This window comes from Zosterops lateralis (genome assembly GCF_965231275.1).
Source record: "Zosterops lateralis genome assembly, chromosome: 17".
NCBI classification, from domain to species: Eukaryota; Metazoa; Chordata; class Aves; order Passeriformes; family Zosteropidae; genus Zosterops; species Zosterops lateralis.
Window position 1 is genome coordinate 11692886 of NC_139777.1, and position 20607 is coordinate 11713492.

The window sequence follows — 20607 nt, forward strand, 5'->3', positions numbered from 1 at the left end:
ACATCATATGGTTTCCCAGGCAACTGCTCCCAGTGCAATGATGTCATGTAGTCACCATGGCAATGCTCCATGAGGCCAGGAAGAAAGTATTTTAAGTGGGAAGATAGGTCAGAAAGGACAAAAGAGGGCTCAGGGAAGAGCAGGATCAAAGATAATTGAGGTAAAAAAAAATGAACTTTGTAACAAGGATAGGTGCAAGCAAAAGGAATGGATGGACAGATTGAAGGGCAGACAGAAGACAAAAAAGGAGAAATTTTAAGTAATTTGAACTGTGATTTGTTTTTAAAAAGTCTTAATTCCATAATCGCTAATATGTTATTTAGGTCAGAGATTGTGAAGCAAAGCAGGCATGGTCACAGGAAGTTTAGGCATGGTTCAAACACTGATTTACTGGAGGGACTTCTGACATCCAGAAGAAACTGTCAGAAATCTTCAGAGAGACACTGAGGAAAATCACACTACATAGAATATATAAGAACATTTTCTAATATATTTCCATTCTCTGACTGGTTACCCAGGGCTCTGTCACAGCAATGCCAATAACCAGGTGTTGCTGCCACACCTGTACAGGGCTTGAGGAGAAGATTCCTTTGCCCTCTTCCTTCTGTTCTTTGTACTTGAAGCCACAATAATAAGAACCTGGCCAGCTGAGATATGAAAATGTGTTTTCCTTTTACTGAAAGCTCCTTTAGATCCTCACAAGGATGGAAGAGTGTCCCTTCTTTTTAATTTTCAAGATCTTCTTCCAATTCCATTATACTCCCAAATATTTGAATTTATTGAGCACAAATACCCTTTCTGCATTCAATCCTGTTTTAGTTCTGGCCAGTCTCAGCCAGCAGATGATGTTACTGCCAGCTTTATGTTAAATGGCTATAAAACCCCTGGGAAAAAGCCTCTTGGCAATGAAAGGCCAGCATTATTGATACACAGTGTTTTATCCATGTACACAGCCTTGAGTGCAAGATAAAGTAACAAAAAGCTCTGCCTTCTGAGGACAGCCTGCAGGCTAAAAGCTTCAGGCAATGTTCCTGAGGAAGCTTTCAGGTCTATCACACTGATTTTTTATCCAGCATCCAGCAAGGCATCCTCACATGGTCTTTCTAAAGCAAAACCTTTAGTATAGTTTATTCAGCACAGTAATTGCCCTCCACCACTCTTTTCAGATGGAGTTAATGTGGAATCAGATGTAGGGATTGTGATTGTAACGCTGCAGCTCAGCAATGCAGAGTTGCAGCTGTGACATCTTCTACTAAAAGTGACTTGTTTCTTAGAGTTGAAGGAAAGATGAACCCCAGCTGGTCTATTCAGACCCAAACTTCAAATAATGTGAAGCTTAGAAACCTAATTTGAGCTTGGTTGCAGATGAGATCTTTGTCCCAGACTAACCCACAGACTCCCACGAGTCCCTGGCAGCAGTGCCCATCAGCACAGCTGTCTGTACAGCCCAGCACAAAGAAAAGAGCACATTCCTATAGGAAGGACTTTGTACAGTTTGTCACAAGGAAACATTTTTGTACCTCAAGACCTCATGCAGATTGTTGCTGTTACTCAGACAGCAACAATGCATTTAATATGCCAAGCACTATCCAAATATCTACAAAGGCATTAGGGCTCATAAAGTCCAACTCCTTCAGAGCAGCCCACTCAGTAAATCTCCAAGGGGTTTCGTTCTAAAACCCTGCAGTCATCAGGTTGGAAATGTTCCAGGTGCTTAATCACACACAGCAGAGTGAGAACTGAGAGAGGGAAGGAAAATTCTCAGAGATAAGCAGCACTAGGAAGGATGTGGTGGCCGAGGGAGAGAAACAGGAAAAGGGGAGGAGGAGGAGAGGAAAGGGAGAATAAATATCTCACGCTGTTGATGAGGAGAAACACAAACACCAGAGACAGACACAAAGAGGGCCAGCAGCGTTTCCCCCAAGTTATTCTTCTGCCCTCATCCACTTCCTCCCTAAATCAAAAGATATTCATGGAGCAGCCAGCTGCACATCTCACACAAAAGTCAGGCTAAGCTGGGCATTCCTATGGTAAAAACCAACAGGTCTCACAAACCAGTTACATCTTCATAAGGTTACCAGAATTATTTCTGCAGGGGAGTGGAAGGAAAGCTCAGCAGGGTCAGCACAAAATGAAGGAAAATAACTGCTAGAGAAGAAAACAAGTGGGAAATAGGTGGTGAGGACTGTTTGGGTTGTGGGTTGGGGTTTTTTCAGGCTGAGCTGTGAGACTGAAATATCTGCATGAAGCTATGCTTCAGGCTGCAGTCTTATCTCAAAAACTAGGCATTTTTAAGAAACTGTGGAAAAATATAAGATAATGTCCTTTATTTGACTTCTGATAAATCCCTTTGATGAACAATGATATATGCCAACATTAAGTAAAACAAAATGCTGAGAATTCACTTAAAAGGGAGAAAGAGGAAAATATAGAGCAATGACTAATGCCAAGCAAAAAAATCCCCAAAACTGTTATAAACTGTGTTGCCTTGAGTAATAAAGATTAATATCTAATTCATTCCTACAGTAAGTGCCCCTCTTTACAAGTGCACATACAAGTTCTGGGTTAATTAAAAATAAGACAAATTCTGCTCTGATTGATACAAGACAACAAAGATCACACCAAATAGGAGCAATGGTAACATGCAGCTCACCAATATGTACAAAGTATTATAGTGAGGGATAATAGTAAAACTCTGCAGCAGCTGTCCCAGAAGCTGTTAAAAGCTTCAGCTCTCAGGCTAGTTAGCCCTAAAAGAATAATTGATTTCAAAAAACAAAACCCGAAGTAACTGAGAGAAAAATAAGAGTTTTTTTGTACTGAGTAAAAAATAAATTATAAGGTCAGAAAATATATTTATCATGAGGAATCAGAATATAGGTGGAATAAAATATCTCCTAGGCATTCTTGACTTTGTGTCAGCCCATCCAGCTGCTAATTAGCACCAAGACATTATTGTGATTGCACTAGGATAACAGCATGAGTAATTCATTATACCTTACTCAGAGATCTGGCACTTTAGTGGTTCTTAATCAGCTCCTAATCCAAGGATTCTGCATAATCCTTATGGCAGAATTAACAACATGCATACACATATAATGTGTTTAGTAAAAATTTAAAGCAATTGTTTTAAACACAACTAACACTGAGCTAATAAGCTCAGCTAAAGCTGGGCTTCACTAACCTAAAAATAAGTTAATTCTGCCCTCTGTAATCCAGGCTTGTGGCCAATCTCAAAGTGAGGAAGTGTCAGCTATGGAAACCCAGAGAATGACTCAGCAGTGGTACCAAAGCCTGTTCATGTCTGAGCAATGTTGGGCTCTAATGATACCAATGCCAGGAAAATGTGAACTTCCCCATCCTTCCATACCAGCTCACAGCCCAGAGGGGCTGAACAGGACTTGTTTCAGAGGAGGCAAATAGCAGTCCTTAAAAAGCTTGAGGTGGCCCAAGAGAAAGGAGATGTTCCTGAGTGGAATCTCACTCACCCCTTGGCTGACCAACAAACACTTGGAGAGAGCCAAAGGCAGGCCCAGCCTCCTGCTCCCTGCTCAGGATCTGGGATGCAGTGACAGGAACAGAGCTGGTTGCTCCAGGGTGGCTCTGGCTGCCACGGAGATAGGAAGCCACTACAGATGGTGCCCACACCTCGCATCCCTCTGGGTGCTGCTCTAAGGCCCCACATCCTGGGCAGCTGTGCCACTGGAGAAACTGGGCTGTGCTTCAAAAACAAATGCCCACCCAGGATTTGGCTTTTTTCTGATTCAAAACAAAGAAAACATGGACAAGCACAAATTTCTCTTGCAGAGAGAGAACACAATCCATTTTACTCAGCAGGGAAACCAATTAATCACTGCCATCCATCCTCTTCTCTGCCCTCTGCAAGAGTCAGAGGTTCTCTGGTGCTGTGAGGGCACAACAAAGGTCACAAAGGCTGTCAGGAAAATGCTGCCCCTACAATTCCTGCTCCCTTCCAACGTGTGTCTTATGTGCTTGGGAAAGGAACCAAGGCTTTTCTGCCATCCCTGCTCTTTCAGTAGCCTCTGCTGGAGAAATCCCTGAATAAAGGACATTCCTCAAGTGTTCAAACAAGGATGCAGCTCTCTAAATGCCACAAACTTTATATACAATTACTGTTAATATAATTGGCTTATTTTTTCTAATAATATATTTGTTATTATAATTTATGAAAAATTATTATATTTAATATTTATAACTGGCAAACATTGCTGGAAGTCATATGGAGAGTGTATTTTGATCTGTTTCCTCTCTTAGACATGTTGTTAAACCACTTAATTCTTTGGAGATAGAAGAGTTCAACTACTATTAAATTGAATCCTAAAGTGGAATCGATCACATTATCGAATTATGTGAAAATAGCTCATACTAATTTAAGTACATTACTGTACATAAGTGATTTCTTAATGATTACCTCCATAAAAATATATATATATTCACTGCTGAACTACTCAAAGTGCTTTGCCTTGGTGCACTTTAGGGTTTACAAAAAACCTAATTGAATGAAAATAATTCATCTGGCTATAATGTTTGAGTTGCGACAGACCAAGCTGGTTCATAATCTGATTTGTTAAAATCATTTAGACTAAAATATATAACAAGTAACACTGAAGATTCAGAAAAAAGAAATGTGGATGTTTTATGTATGTGTGTGTGTGTATTACTACATGTATAGTTATTTAATATTAGATCACAATTGGCATATAGCAAAGTCATAATAAACACTGTTATTTCTAACAGATGGCTCAATTTCTAACGCCAATTAAAAATTTACGTGGCCTGACCTCAGTGTTCAGTAAACATCTTCATTTATCTCAAAAATCATTAAGGCTCAGACACGAAACCATCTGCATCTACGGAACTTCAAGTACTGTAGGCTTGTTCAGAACAAGATCTAAACATCCTCTGTCAATTATGTGTATAATCAACTTCACAGTCTTCAAAATCTGCCATTGATTTCAAGGGGCTGCTTCAATGAACTTAAGATCTATCTAAATAGGTTTCTCATGTTGTTGAAGTGTTTTAGCCAATTTTTCCTCATCAATTATGTCAAATTAATTCAAATACGTGGTGTGGATAGAATTTCAAAAAATCAAGGATCCAAAGAACTGGAATATTTTTCCTGTTTTCTCTCTGCCCTTAAACTCAAATTGGTTTACTGAAAGATTTCCAGTTGGTCCTATGCTGACAGAAGATGTTTTATAATGTATATCGACATGAGTTTTCACCCTTCCAATTTCCATTATCAGGAAGTCATTCTCTTACATGACTTAAAATACAGGCTCTTCACTTTCCTCAATCTGAGGTGTACTCATGATTTTTTTCTAGATTATTATAAAGCAGCCTATTGCTGCTGCTGGAAGAGGCCCTGAGAGTAGGTTAGGGAGTACCCTCATGCTCCTCTGGAAATAGATTGGGCTCTGGAAGTCAGTCCATCCAAATTCCAGATGCAGATCACAGGTGTGAGTATTAAGGATGGACAACCACAGCCTGAAGTTACAGGCAAGGGAAAGGCAATGTGGAAAATCTATTTTCAAACCCACAGTGAGACCCAAGCAGTAACAGAGTGAATGGTTACTCACCAGAGGAACTGTGGTCCTTTGATATGACATCCATGGACATCCAGTCTCACCACTCTTCTCAATGTTTCTGCTTCCCTAGAACCTTCACATTCCCAGTGCTACTGCTCATGTTAAAGAACAGCCTCTCAGCACACAGTTTAGTGCCCCATAGCACTGGCACAGCTTGTTCCAGTGGGTTCAATAGGGTGTGGGTGCGCTTGTACTCTGAGAGATGAACACAACCATTTCTATGAAACTTGAACGTATTTGAGCAGATTAGGACAGAGACTGAAAGGATCTCTGTCCCTATAAAGACCACACCATTAATTTAAGGGCTGAGTATACCACAGCTTTCAAGTTCCTTTAACATCACAGAAAAATGCTGCCTCACTGTTAGCAGCTGTCAGGTTGCAAACAATTCAAGGGTATCACAGGCCTTGTAAATATTATATCAACACCCTCAGAGTGACTAAAGCTCTCAACAAAGATTGCCAGTGAAAGACATGAAAAGTGTGGTTCTGGGCAAGAGTAATGTTCAGATGGGCCCTAATAAAACTCTCACCATGTCAAGAGCAGCAAAGAACCTTTTATGCCTTCAAGGACACATAAAAGAAGCACCCCTGGGGGCAGGGGGGAAAGTCACTCAGTTTTGAGTCTTTCCATTGGAATTAGCCCTGCTTCAAAAAATGTTATGAACTTCAACTAAGCCCGTTTGATGAATCTATCTGGTGTTTTCAAACAATAATTTGGGCATAGCTATCGTTTTAGAGAATGATAGGCAGAAAACACGACTTGAGAGTCGCCTATGAGAAATACCAGTTCCAAAATACCTGAATCCTATGGTCTACTGAAAAAATATTAGAATAAATATGTGCTAATTATCAGCTTTGGTTTCCTCCAGATCATAGGAAGGATTACAAAAAAGCATTTAGCAATCCCAGGACCCAGGAAATGAGAAAGCTGCTGAAGTGGAAACAAGAATATGGATTGCACTGGAGCATTTTTTTGCTTGCTCCATAGAAAACTCTCTACTAACTCCTACCAAAACACAACCACAAAATCATGCTCTGCATGTCATTGGCTCATTCACTGACAGCTGGAAAACAGGGGAGAAGTATCTGCTTTGCTACTGGGAATCTAATTCACTGCTACACAGCAGAATCACTTTAGTCTCCACTTTGGATCCTATGCACCAGGGCAACAGTCATCAGCCAGTCCAGAGATGCCAGACCTGCTGACTCACCTGCAAACTACATAATGCCCATGGTTTTGTGAGAAAGGATCTGCACAAGACAGTAAGGAAAATGAGAAAGGACCCCTTGGCCTCTGAACTAAGAAAAATAAAAAGGTAACAAAAAGACAGGTGCTTCTATCAATAAACCTACCAACTGCAAATATTATTATTAACCATCCAGAGTGTTTCAGTGTAAAATGACAATCTTATGGCCAAGTTTTACCTTGGTTCCATGGGGGCAGAAGGAAGGTGTGTACCTGTATTTTCACCTTTTTCAGATGTTGCCTTACTCTTTCAATTGTTGCCAATTTGACTGATATAATAAAGCTAAAATTATCTCTAAGATGATAGAATACATAAATGCACACAAATCTACCATTAAAAATTCTAGAACTCCAGATACTTTAAAACAACCAGTGCACTGCCTTTAAAAAGTATGCGCAGTTGCTGTGGGTAATTCTAATGATTATTTCTAGAATTAAAGTCTATTAGTTCTGATAAATGAGAACTTACATGACCTTTGAGCTAGCTCAGGTGCCACTGGAAGCCTGGATACAGCTAACTTTTCCTGCTTCTGGGACATACCATGACAGAACTGTGTACGGCACCAATAAACGTGCACTAACTGTTGGGAGAAAACAAAAACAGTGTTAACTTTGTGGACTAGACTTAAGTGAGCTAAACAGAGAAAGGCAGTCTTTAGCAACAAGCATTGCTTCTGTCTGAAGCGGGTAAATATGAAACAGCTACTGGGATATTCACATGTAAAGCTGATTTGGTGATCTGCACTTCAGAGAAAGAGCTGAGAAGTTACAGTGGACAGAGGCAAACACACGTCTCTGCATTGATACGGTGAGTTATGTGCTTTGCAACTGTTCAGCAACTGTTGCTCTGAGCAAACAACTAAATATACCACCTTGGGAAGCTCCACTTTAACAGAGGTGACCCCCACTGTGGGTGCTTTTGGGGTTTGTGGCTTCAGGTTTTTCTTCTTTCAGCACACTATGTTGTGTTTTTGTGTTGTTTAGCACATGTCAACTTCTCATTAAACTTTTGATTAAATATGTTTTAACCCATCAGTGATGTGCCAAATAACTTTATCTCCTCTCCAAACAAAAGACAGGACAGCTCATGTAGAGATAACATCCCTGAAGCAGCATTTTATTTTATTCACTTAATTCCAAAACATTTAATTTAGAAGTCTGGCTTCCCAGTCATCCATCTTAACATGGGCAAATATTGACATAGAGTTGTCAGAATACACGGACAACTAAACAGCCAAAGAGTTTACAAAAAATAAATTCATGATTCTTCAAAACAACTGCAAAAGGTTACAAGTATCAAAACTCTTAGGTAGATGCACTGCATTTAAAGAAACTGTGCACATAAGTTAGAGGCAAAAAAACCAAATTTCTACTGAAACCTCACATTTCAAACAGTTTATTGTAAACTGATGAACAGAGTTGTCATTTCACATCAGCTTAACTGTTTTCAGTGACTGAAAAAAATTTGGGGTGGCTAATTTACTTTGCATGCACAAAATGTACTGCTTAACAGAACTGTCAGCTCATTTCAAACGGAAAAAATTTAACTGGAATCTAGTCATCCTCAATCACCTTCCATTATTCTTTCCCATATTTTCCAATCAACAGGCAAACTAAAGATGCCTCCTTCTGCACTGCTCAAGTGCAACTAAGATAAATAGGGCCAATAAACCAATCAATCCATCAATGCCCATGAAGACTCATCTGAAACTGCTTCTTGATAAAGTGGACAGCAGATCTGAACAGCTGTACAATACAGATATGCTTAGCACTAGATATTTAGTGTGACTGTGGCAAGGAAATATTGGTGATGATGGGGATGGACAAGTGGATGAAAGAGGGATCAGAGGAAAGCTCATTAATTATTGCCCTCTCCAGCTTCTTCATCCTGCTGATCACTCGTCCACAGAGTGAGGTTATCTCGAAGTAACTGCATGATGAGAGTGGAGTCCTTGTAGGAATCCTCATTTAGTGTGTCCAGCTCTGCTATGGCATCATCAAAGGCTTGTTTGGCTAAAAGGCAGGCCTGCTCTGGGGCATTCTGGATTTCATAGTAGAACACTGAGAAATTGAGTGCCAGCCCGAGCCTAATGGGGTGAGTGGGCTGCATGTGCTCTTTGCTGATTTCAAAAGCCTCTTTATAGGCAGCTTCTGAGGCTTCCACGACACTGTTCTTCTTCTCTCCAGCAGCAACTTCTGCCAGATAGCGGTAGTAATCCCCCTTCATTTTCAGGTAAAAGACCTTGCTCTCGTACTGGAAGTCATTGCAGTTCTTGATCAAGTATTTATCTAGGAGAGCCAAAACATCATTGCAGACTGTCTCAAGCTCCTTTTCTATCTTCTCCCTATAGGCTTTAACCTTCTCCAGCTTCTTCTCATTCCCATCTGCCATAGTCTTCTGCTCTATGCTGCTGATGACGCGCCAGGAGGACCGTCTGGCTCCCACTACGTTCTTGTAGGCCACAGACAGCAGGTTCCTGTCCTCATTTGAGAGGGGCTCATTCAGCTCAGTTACCTGAAAATACAGACAAAGAGCAAATTTAAAGGGTTTGCCTTAGAGAAGAGTGTGAAAACTTCCTTCAATACTTTCATCAGGAAGTGCAAGATTCAAAATTTCTTCTAGAACTCAAAATTCCTTCCAGACAGGAGTAATTTTGTACCACTGAAAGTTTAAAACTGTTCTGCAGTAAGGACTTAAAAGAGAAATCCACATAGTTCTGATGAAATAGAAGGGGTATTTAGAAGCCATTGCAAAGAACATTCACTGAATAGAAGTGAGGCAGGCTTGTGTAATGGAGAAACAATCAGAGGAAGGCTCAGGTTTTTTAGGAAGTCTGCTATAATTATACAGACCACACACTTAGTGATGAATTTAAATGTACCTAGAACACCAGATTGTGAATCTGGAGCACAGCATTGACACTGGAGGCTGGTGCAATTCTCACATTCTGTCCCCTCCTGCTTGCTTCATTCGACAGCAGAGAAGGAAGCACTGCAGTGATTGAGCTCTGCACAGCACCAATGTGGAATTACTGTTTCATGGTATCCTTCTGACACAATACAAAAGTTACCCTCATTTCTGCCAACTGGCTGCAGAGAAATTCCAGGGATAGGATGTGAAGGAAACTGCACACAAATAGGACACCAGATCAGGAATGAAGGCATGATCAACTTTGAACTGCTACTTCAAAAAGCTGAGATAGAAGGATAATACTTCTAATACTGGACATTTAGGCCTATTTCACTTGATGTTTTAATTTAGGCTATCAGACTCATGGTCACTTGAAATTGTTCTACTTTTTAAAGTTTATACACATGAAATTATACTCAAAGGAATTAGGATGAAAAATGTAACTCCTCTGCCTTGAGCATATTGCTTTAAAAGTAGTCACTAGAATTCTAAGGATATGTACTTTGGTGTGAAAATAAACTTATCCTTGCTCAGACACTGTTAAAATCTTTAACTACTTCTTTTTAAAAATGTGCACATTTACACTGCTTGAAAGACACCAGAGTGTTCACAACCAAATACTTACATACTACAAACAATCAAATCACAAGTATTTACATTATTCTGAGACTGTTGGTGTAGGCAGTGAACCTTCTAAGAAATGTGCTTGTTTCCAGACCAAAAAAAAATTACTTTACATCATTAATTATAACTCTTACAATAAGAGAGTTTACTTTCAAATTTAGGTTTTGTTCTTAAAATATATTAAGTCAATTAGTTTTTATCTTCAAAATTACTTTTCCACAGTTCAGGAACCTGAAGTCCCAAAAGACACTGCTCTGCTTGTCCTAATAGAATTAGAGGCAACCTACAGAGGATGACATGCACAGGAGTCAACTTTAATGACATCTTCAGACTCTTCCTCACAGCTCCCAGTCAGTATTTTCCTCAACAATCTCCACCACAGCCCACCTAAATCTTCCCGAGTAAAGATATTAACAGTTGTTTAGTGACCAAAATGGGAGCATACAGAAGGAATCCTGACTATAACCCTGGAATTCCTTACTCCACGTGTTGATTAATGTGGCAGTATTCCACCAGCTCAGAAATTACTTCTGTGTGTGATCCCACACAGGCCATACACCAAGCTGAGCTCCTTTCACGTGGAAAACACCCCAAAGTGAATGTCCCACAATGGAGAGCAGATCCATGGCCTGATCCGGGTCAGTGGCCTGTGATTATACTGGTTTTGTCAGTCAGAGCCAGTTCTGAGCCAGCTGCTGCAAAAAGGACTATACCTGAGGCAGTACAGTCAGGTTAAATTATTAAAACTTGCCTGATACAAAGTTATGCACTCCATAATTTTGGAACAAATAGAAACCAGACTAATGAATTTAAACCAGATCAATTTCTTGTATCATGTGGTTTCAGAGCTCTATAGCAAGAACTGGAATTTCTATAGTTACATTTACCCCAGAGAAGGCCATGAGGAAATCATCTCCCAGCAGGGGAGGGCACTGCTTACACTAAGGACAACTCATTCCCCTCTCCTACACAAACACACTTCATTAACCCCAAACCAGACACTCAGGGATAGGTACTAAATACACAGAACATCCCAAATTTTTTAAGTCCATTTATATACATAGATAAAGTCTAGATAAACAAACTAGAGCCTCAAGCTATTTTATTTCAAAAACTTTAGTTCAAGACTTAAATTTATTTCACTGTGTAGTATTTGTCACATGACTAATTTTAAAATTCTGTATCTCACATCATCCACGTTACCAATTTTAAAAAGTAAATTATTTTTTACCATTATGTAGGTATATTGGAAAAGCAACATAAATCAAGAGGCCCTAACCACTACTTATTAGAATTAATACTGGCCCAAAAATGAAGAGCTTATGCAGCTTTAATTTTTCATGATTTCTGGAATTCTCTAGACCAATGGGTACCCAATGCTGTAATCTCAGGAGGCTGAGGCATTTGTTGCATCAACTGGGAACCTTTCACACTTACACCCAAAGCATCTTTCTGCAGTGTGCTGAGAAACAATTCTGTACCTACCGTGTAAGCTTTGTTTTAAATTGCTGGAATAATCCTGGAGCATTTAATGAAATGGGAATGCCATTTATATATGATTGTATTTTCTATTAAAATAACTTTAATAGTTACAAATTAAGGGGTTTAGTTTATAAACCCCTTAATTTGTAACAGCAACTATTTCATTTTCCTCTCCTGTTTATACATTACAAGCAAAATACTGGAATTCTTCCATCGAAATAGGTTTACAACAACAAAAATTTATATTGAGCAGTAAATTCCTTATTTAAGCTACAATTGCTACTTGGTCTGGCTTTTTTCTTTGTAGAAGGAATTGATGGGAATAAAAAATAAATGTTTCTCCAGATTTATGCTGACATTATGAAAAGGCAGCCTTATCACACTTTTTTTTCTCCAGTGGTCAAAAATCAGGCAAATACACTTCCACTAAAACAAGTATTTGTTATTTTTGTTACTTTATGTTTCTGAAGTAACCACATTGCTGCTGGCTATATTCTGTATTGTTAAGTGTAGTAATATCTAAAACTGAAATTAATTGTTCAGATTTCAGTTTACACTGAAAGCACACTACTTTCATATAGCACCTTTAAAATGTATCAGATGTGTTACGTTCAGGTATTTAAAAAAAAAAAAAAAAAAAAAAAAAAAACAAAAACTTTTTAAATCAAGACATCTTGGAGAACAGATTTCTGAGTTAAAATACTGATTTCCTTCCTCTGGAGGGAGTCTAAATTCTTTGGATTGCCAGATTACTTCAATATGAACCTATATGGATAAATAAAAGCTCTCTTAATTATGTCTGTTATTTGCAATCACTGGAACAGAAGTGTGAGCTATGAGGACAGACAGCCCTCAGAACATTTCACAGAAGATTATGCTCAGACCTACAAAACCAACCTCAAACCTGAAGAGCATTCTGGAAATTGCCCTGTTGGAGTAAACACCTGTGAAAGACAAGTAATCAACAGATGCTGCATTACAGATATGCAACAACGTATGAACAGCTCAAAATAAGGGAACTGTTGCTTTTAAATTCAGATTGCTTTTTGTATTTTAAAAGGATCTATAAGTTTCAAGACTCCACTCACTTAGAAAGTGTTATCAAGCTCCAAATTACTGAAGCTCATGATCACACAACTTATTTGCGAGCAGAAGTGGCATTACAGAGGAGAATCCCACGGCTCCAGATAAATAAAAATTTGCATAGTAATTAGTACAGTTTGAAGACAACTAGACATACACACTAGTTGCAAGTATTTTATTTACACACTTCCTAAAACATGTGCCCACAGACCATACACACACTGCAGGTCTGCAGTTATTGGAGAAATATAAAGCTTTCTACGAGTGACAGCTAGAAATTGTCTTCTTGAGCAGTACATTTTAGTGGGTTCTCTATTTCATCGTTTTAAATGACCAACTGAAAGAAGAGCTGTTAGTATTACATCCTATGTATCAGGAACTCTAGAGACAGAATTATAAATACACCTTGTTTTAATGTCTTGTGGCTCTGGTATTGAGACAGTCAGAAGTATCACTGGTTTAGAACTGGATGGGTCATAATTATTTATTACAACACAATAGCAAGAGTGAACAAGAGCAGCAAAATTAGTGGTTTTTTACTGCCCTCGTTTAAGGGAGGTGACATTCTTACAACAAAAAATGTGGACTCCATTTGAAGCTGCTCTTTCTCAAATTAAAATCATCTCGTGCCTTCAAACAGCAGCACTCAAGAGCAACAGTTCCTCTTGGGGCCTTTGGTGTTCACAGAGCACAGATCAGCAAGAACAAACCAATTGTAATCTGATATGGAAAGACACTGCTAAGCATCCAATGGCATTAACATTACCCATAGCATTTGGATCGCGTGAATACTTTGTCTTCAAAAAAGGGACTAGACATAATAGGTTTGATCATTCTACAATTTTATTATGTATCAGTACAGGTAGATCAGTACAAATAATTTTCATTGCTTGGTTCTGAAAGGAGCAGAGTTGCAAACGTAACATTGTTTAAATATATTTCACAATATTCAACAGGGTACGGAATGCACTGAGAAACTGTTACCCTACAAAGAAGAGGCAAAAAGGCAAGGTTAAAGCTCGGGAAATGCTCCTGGAACGGGGGGTAGCTTTCACACCTGGATGCAGCTCCTATCTCTGAGTCACCAGTGTCAGTGAGCGAGGCAAAAGAAACGTCTGGAAGAGGAAGGGGCTCCTCCTGCTGTGTCCCCAGGCAGCCCCCGCCGCAGTGCCCATCCCACAGGACCAGCGCCCCCAAACGCTGGCGGGTGCCCAGAGGGGGAGATGCGCCCCAAGGTGAAACCCAGCCCGGCCCCGGGGCGAAGGGAGGTGGGCGAGGACGGGCCCCGTGTGCGGCAGGGAAGGAAGGCAGAGCGCTCCCGCCGCGGGGAGAGGCGGGCGGCGTTCAAATGGCCGCACCGCGAGCCCGATTGGCGCAGTGGGGAGACGGAGAGGAGGGCATGGGGACAGCCACACCCCCGGGGCAGGGACAGCCGGGGAGCGGGAGGGCTGCGGGACAGCCCCGACGGGGAACGGAGCGGGGAAGGAAACAGGTTTTGAAAAGGAGCGCTAGGTCCGGTTTGGACCGGCTACTCTTTGTCTCACATCTGCCGACGGCAGGTAGTACCGGGCACCGCCCCGCACGGCGGCGGGGTGTCCCGGCGGGACGGTCTGCCTCCTGCTCCCGCCCTCCTTTCTTCACCGCCACGGGTGGGACCCGGCGGCTCGCATCCTCCCCGGGCCCGACCCCGCCTCGGGCCAGCCCGCACTTCCTTTCCCTCCCTCCCCCGCCACTACTCCCCTGCACACTGCTCCTCCCCGAGTGCCCCTCACGGCCGCCACGCCGCCGGCCCCACTCACCGACTTCATGGCCGAGGCCATGTCATCGTATCTCTCCGCCTGCTCGGCCAGGCGGGCTCTCTGCAGCAGCTGCTCTCGGTCCCCCATGGCCGCTTCCGTGGTGGCTGCCGGGCTGGGCTCTGCGCGCCCCTCGGAGAGAGCGGAAGGCGGGCGGGGATGTGCGGCTGGCCGCGCACGGGTGGCGGGAGCAGGAACCGTCAGCGGAGCCGCCCGCTGTGCTGCGCGGTGCCGGGCTGTGCGGTGCCGGGCAGTGCCGTGCCGGGCTGTGCCGTGCCGCGCTGGCCCCGCTCCCTCGCCCGCCGGCCGCGCTCCCGGACCGACCGCGGCGTGTGCGGCTCGGAGCCTCGCGCTGCTGCCGCCGCCCGCGCCTGCGCGCCGGGAAGGCAACGAGGGGGCGGAGCCGCGGTGCTGCAGGGGAGGGGAGGGGGCGCCGCTCCCCCGCGCTGTATTTCTAGGTGACGTCACTTGCTATAAATAGCCATCGCGGGGCGCCGGCCGCGGGCCGCGCGTGCGCGCTGCGAGTGCTGCATTTTCCTGCTGCAAAGGTGGAGGTGGGCGGGGGGCGCGGGCACTGCGGGACCGCTCCGGGCCGGACGGGCCACGGCGGGGCTCGGACACCGACACCGACACCGCCGCCACCTAGCCCGCCCGGCCCGGCCTCGGCAGAGACACCGGCGGGCCACGGCTGTCTGACCGCGCTCGGGGTGACCGCGCTCGGGGTGACCGCGCTCCGCGTTCACGTGCGCGACCCTGCCCGGCGCCGTGGCTGCTTTGTGCGGCCGCAGCCCCCGGCGTTGTCTTGCAGAGGTGGCACAGTTGTGCTTCTGTCGGGGAAATAAGTGTAGCTCGCATCCCGGCTGCCTTGAAACAGCCCGACTTGTGGAGGTGGTACCACCGACCAATTCTACTACCTTGCCTAAGAGATGCAGATAAATTCAATTTTACTACATACTTGAATGTGTAATAGTCAAGCTCCTCTTTCACAAATTGACAGACTACCATTCTTACACAAAAATCATCTCACGGTAAGAACTTTGCACAAACAACCAACTGCTGCGAGTGTCCACACAAACGCTGGGAGCTACGTTACTCATCTCTTAAAATAAATCATAGATTAACTTTTTTTTGTTCAACCCTGGCCATCATTTAAACATCCCTGCACCGCTGAAGGTACGGGGAGCTGCTGTACAGCTGAGGGGAAGGTTTGCTCAGCAGCAGACAATTCAGCACCAGAGCCGCTGACCAGAGCACCTGTGGCAATTCAAGCTCACAAGTGTCCTCACCCCCAAAGACAAGGAAAGAAAGTCCTCTGGCACACCCTGGGAGCAGGGTCAAGGCTGCTCTCAGTCCTCCCGGTGCTCTCCCACTGCCCTCGGGACTCTCACACTACTTCAAATCCAATCCCTTGTGTCAGACAAAAGTTTTTAGCCTTAACTCTGATGCTGCTGGCTTTTGTGCATTAAAACCTGATGCCATTTAAAATAAATGCTGCAGTTTTAAAACGGATTAGATGAATATTGCTGTCTTGTTAAAGGATATAAATCAATATGACAAATAATAAACTATAGTTATGTGGAATAAGGCATGAAAGATAAAAATTACACCTGGCAAGTTATAAACTGCCAGAACATTCTGGAAACAGCCCTCTGCAGCAGTGTTAAGCACATACACCACTGTGAACACATCCCAGCAAGCCGAATGGGGCTTTTTCTGACTGGGATTTTGTTTTCACTGTTCCTAAGAGAAGGCAGTGACATCTAAAACCTTAACAGAGTGGATCCCAAGTATCAGTTCAATTTATTATCAGTTATTTTAAAACTTGTATTGATTTTACTTTAGAATAAACATTTAGGTGCAGACAGCAAGGATGTGATTTTGAAAATATATGATTCCATGAAAAAAATACAGATTTTAATGTATCTGACCCTTACGCAAGGGTAGAGAGAGATGTGCCAATCCTCCTTGCCCAGTACACTTCATTTGGGAACCTTTGCAGTTGTAATAATTTCTCAGTAGAGATTAGTCATTTTGCAAAGCATTCCAACAGCTCTGAAAATATGTAGGGTTTACCAGAAGCTTTCTAGTCTTGTACAGCAGCTTCAGACTCCCCAGGGAAACAGATTACAAAGTATTTTTAAAACGAGTTATTCACCCACTGAACCAATCTGCATTAATCTGCCAAATATATGTGGATATATCTATACATGCACAAAACACTCTCATTAAATGCTTTGGTTTCCTTAATTGAAGCTTCTGTAAAACAGCTATTTCTCAGTCTAAAGCATCTCAAAAATTCATAACCTTGAATCCACGAGGTCGTGTGTAACCTCACTGCTCTAAAACCAGATACACATCTAAATTCAACAGTGGCAAGAAAAAGTGCTAAAATAAGGCAACGTTGTGTGCAGCATTTCCACAGTCTGACTGTAACCTAAAGAGAGGGAAGAGATTGCATTTCACATCCAAGGTCTGGGGGATAGTACCTATATTCTCCTGTGCATACAGTGCCTAGTGCTTGGGATCTTCATCCTCAACAGTGGATCCACAGATCCACAGAAGTACAAACAATCAGAAATTAGAGATCATGCCATGAGTTTTATAATCTACTACAGTATTTATGAGTCACAATGTCTTAAAACAAAAATGGAAAGGGAATGGAAAAATCAGCAGGCCTTTTATTAGAGCGCTGAATGGGGTGCAAACAGTGCCTGACTGTGGTTCTCCTGCTGGGCTCAGATGTGAGGCATCACTCCGTGATTCCCAGCAAAGCTCAGGAATACTGCTCTCATGAGGCAGGACTGAGAATTGTTCACAGTGACCACACCCAGCAAGAATTTGTAGATGGAGAAATTTATGGCAGTGAAAATTGCACTATGACCTAAGGCAGTGGCTCTGCTCCACAGGCATATCTGATTATTGGACGGCACCCATGTTCCATAAATAGCTGCCTGCTGAAATGTCATCCCAGTTCAGTGCTCACTCACAGGAGCACTGGGGACACCACAGCAGTCTCAGGGTGTCTCCCCGGGGCTGATGTTTAGCTGCAGGGACACTGGTGAAGAGGCAACAGCACAAGGAAACCACCATGTGCCATTCCCAGGCTCTCCCCACGGTGGAAAACCTCCCCTTTTGTTGTCCTGGAAGCACTGAAGGAGCACACACATTTTGTGACACTCTTTCCCAGACTCATGGAACTACAGCAGTGCTGCTACAAAGTCCCTGCCATTACCATCTTCCTGAACCCTGGAGAAAATGATCTTCCCTCTCCTTTCTGCAGCAAGGAAATGTTTTATTTAGGGAACTGCTAAATGATGGAAGTCTTGGGGACAAGATACTAAAAAACAGAGAGAAGAAAAACCACCCACTGGTGGGGGAGGTTAACCAGCTTCCACATCACAGCAGAGACAACTGTGGAAGAGAAAGAGAGATTGAGTTTGTTAATATCTGATCTTGGATATACTTGTGACTGGCCCCTACCTGGGGCATGATGCTCAGATAATGCTGTAAGGACAGATTCTTCCAGAGGCTTAGGACTATCTGTCATTCTTACTGTTAGAATTCTAGCAGCACATTCCCCCAGTAAAGTGAGATAAGTGTGCATCAGGAGGATAGGTGGTGTAACCAACGACAAGATCAGAGCATGAGATAGCAGTGGGTGTAGCTGTGGTGTGATGATTCTCTCCCAAACCACAAGGGACTGTAATTTCAGTGACATATTTCTAGCCAAACCATACACCACAGTTTAACAAGCCTCTAGGCTGTCACAGTGTGTGAAAATATTCCACTCTTTGTCATATTTCAATTTCATATTAATCTTGAATCACTCTCACAGAACCTCCCTCATAACTCAAGGGTAAATCCTAGAATGAAGAAAGATGACACTGCCTCAGTGCTGCTCAGCAGCAGCAACAGGGTTCATGCCATGCATTGTGGTGAGGCACACTGTGTATCTATTAACCTACACGGGAAGAGCTTTAAAACAGAAGGGCACTGATTTGTACAAAACCTGCAAAGCTCTTTTGCCCTTGTGGGAAAGGACAGATCTGTACCCCACAGCCTGTTTGGGATCACTGCAGTGTATTTCATACCATTCAGCATTCACACACAGTAGCCTTTTACATGTTCAAAATCCTGTGCAGACACAAGCTGATAAACCCTCAGAACTCTCTGGCAAAATGTGCTATCTTCCAGCACCTGCTCATTTCAGAGTCCAGTGAGGAAACAGCACTATGTCTGAATAAAAGATGATGGCAGTTTTTTCTTGCCAGAATGATTCAGGGATATGCACAGGGGGTTGTCAAGCATGCTCAGTTGTGGGGGTTCCTTTAAGTGGCGAGAACACAGTAGCTAATTGAAAGCAGCTTTAACTCCTCATGAGCTACTTCAGACTACGGTGTTTGCTAGTCCTGCCCAGACAGAAGAATGCAGTTTTACTCTTTAAGTAATGAGGGGCGAGTTACCAGGATTGACAAGCTTCAACAGGAAAACACGAACAAGCTGCTTAGCAGCAGCTGCCACCACAGCACCATTTTGAAAAGAGGCTCTACAGGTAAAAGGAGAAAAACAACTTGTGTTAAGAAAATATTGGAAGAAAAAAAACCATATGAATATGACATAACTCAATCCTACAATTTCTGGAACCTCTTGAAAAACACCTCATGCTGAGCATACACAATTAAGGACTCAGCATCAACAGCCACATTTAAAAAATAAGACCAGATCTGTCTTAACAAATGAATTTTTACTGCCCTTCAACCTTTACCAAAGTGGATTAGTTTGACTTAGAACTGGATTAAATCCCACTGAAAATGATTGATCTGAAACAATGACCTTTCACTGTAGAACACAACATGAAAGACTTTGGGGATAAGACTAATGAAGTGCAGAGATAAAACAAAATGCCTTTGCCGACATTTTCAAAAGTGGCCTCTTCTTCGGGGTGCTCTACTCGAGTCACTGTGTGAAGTGCTCGTTTCCTCTAAAAACGAGGCCCCAGGAAAGGTGAGCCAGGCCTCCAGAACGAGACACTGCCTGAAAACCCTGCCTTGGAGCTGTGTCTCCCAGCATTGGTCCTGAGTTGGTGTTGGAGGCACCAGTGATTGTGACAGTGAGCGGAACTGCCAAAGGGACTGTGAGCAGGAAAAGCTGCTGCTCACATCCTCCATCCCCTGTAGCAGTGACATGGTTTAGTTCAGGGAAGTTTTCATGGCAGCTGCTGCGCAGGACCTCTACACAGCCATTTCCACAGCACACTTCCAGGGCAGAACCACCCTCAGCCTCTGACCCTGCCAGGCTCAGGGCTCTCTGCTGAACTGCCAAGAGAAAAGCCACCTCCAGCAGCAGTGCTGGAAAACATGGATGCTGCCTGTTGGGAAAGTGTCCCTCTCACCTCAGGGAGAGTCAAGTAACAGAACTTCTGAAAGTGCTCCTGGATTCCAATCCCCTTTCTGTGACCAATCAACACATGCAGGCACTGTACTTTGGGCCCTTATATGCATTTTAGGATAAAAATAACTTTGGGGTTTTTTCTATCTAGGGCAAGCTCCTTCCTTTGCTAGGCCATGCCATGTGGAGGAGGAATGACAACAGCAGGTACAGCACATTCAGCTCGGGGCAGGTCAGCCACGTGCTCAGCGTGCTTCCAAGTACAGCTCCAAGGAGGAACAACAAACACACCCAGAGCCTGCTGCAGATGGTGGGACAGGGAAAGCAGAACACGATGGGGATGAGAATCACATTGAGGAAACCAGAACAAGGTAAGACACAAATTGAACAAATTGCTACCCTAATGTGAATACAATGGGAGAAACTCCACTGGGTTCTCCTCAGAAGACTAACTCCAGCAGCACAG

General features: G+C 43.0%; 1 protein-coding gene across 1 annotated transcript; it reads right to left on the minus strand.

Annotated features, from left to right (window-relative positions):
• Positions 1-7955: 7955 nt before the first annotated feature.
• On the minus strand, positions 7956-14898 carry YWHAH (tyrosine 3-monooxygenase/tryptophan 5-monooxygenase activation protein eta). The gene is made up of 2 exons (XM_083873960.1): positions 14757-14898; positions 7956-9372 (listed from the first exon to the last, which is right to left on the minus strand). Exons 1-2 carry the CDS (start codon positions 14841-14843, stop codon positions 8716-8718), a joined length of 744 nt encoding a protein of 247 aa, XP_083730086.1. The 5' UTR covers positions 14844-14898; the 3' UTR covers positions 7956-8715.
• Between the last annotated feature and the right edge of the window lie 5709 nt (positions 14899-20607).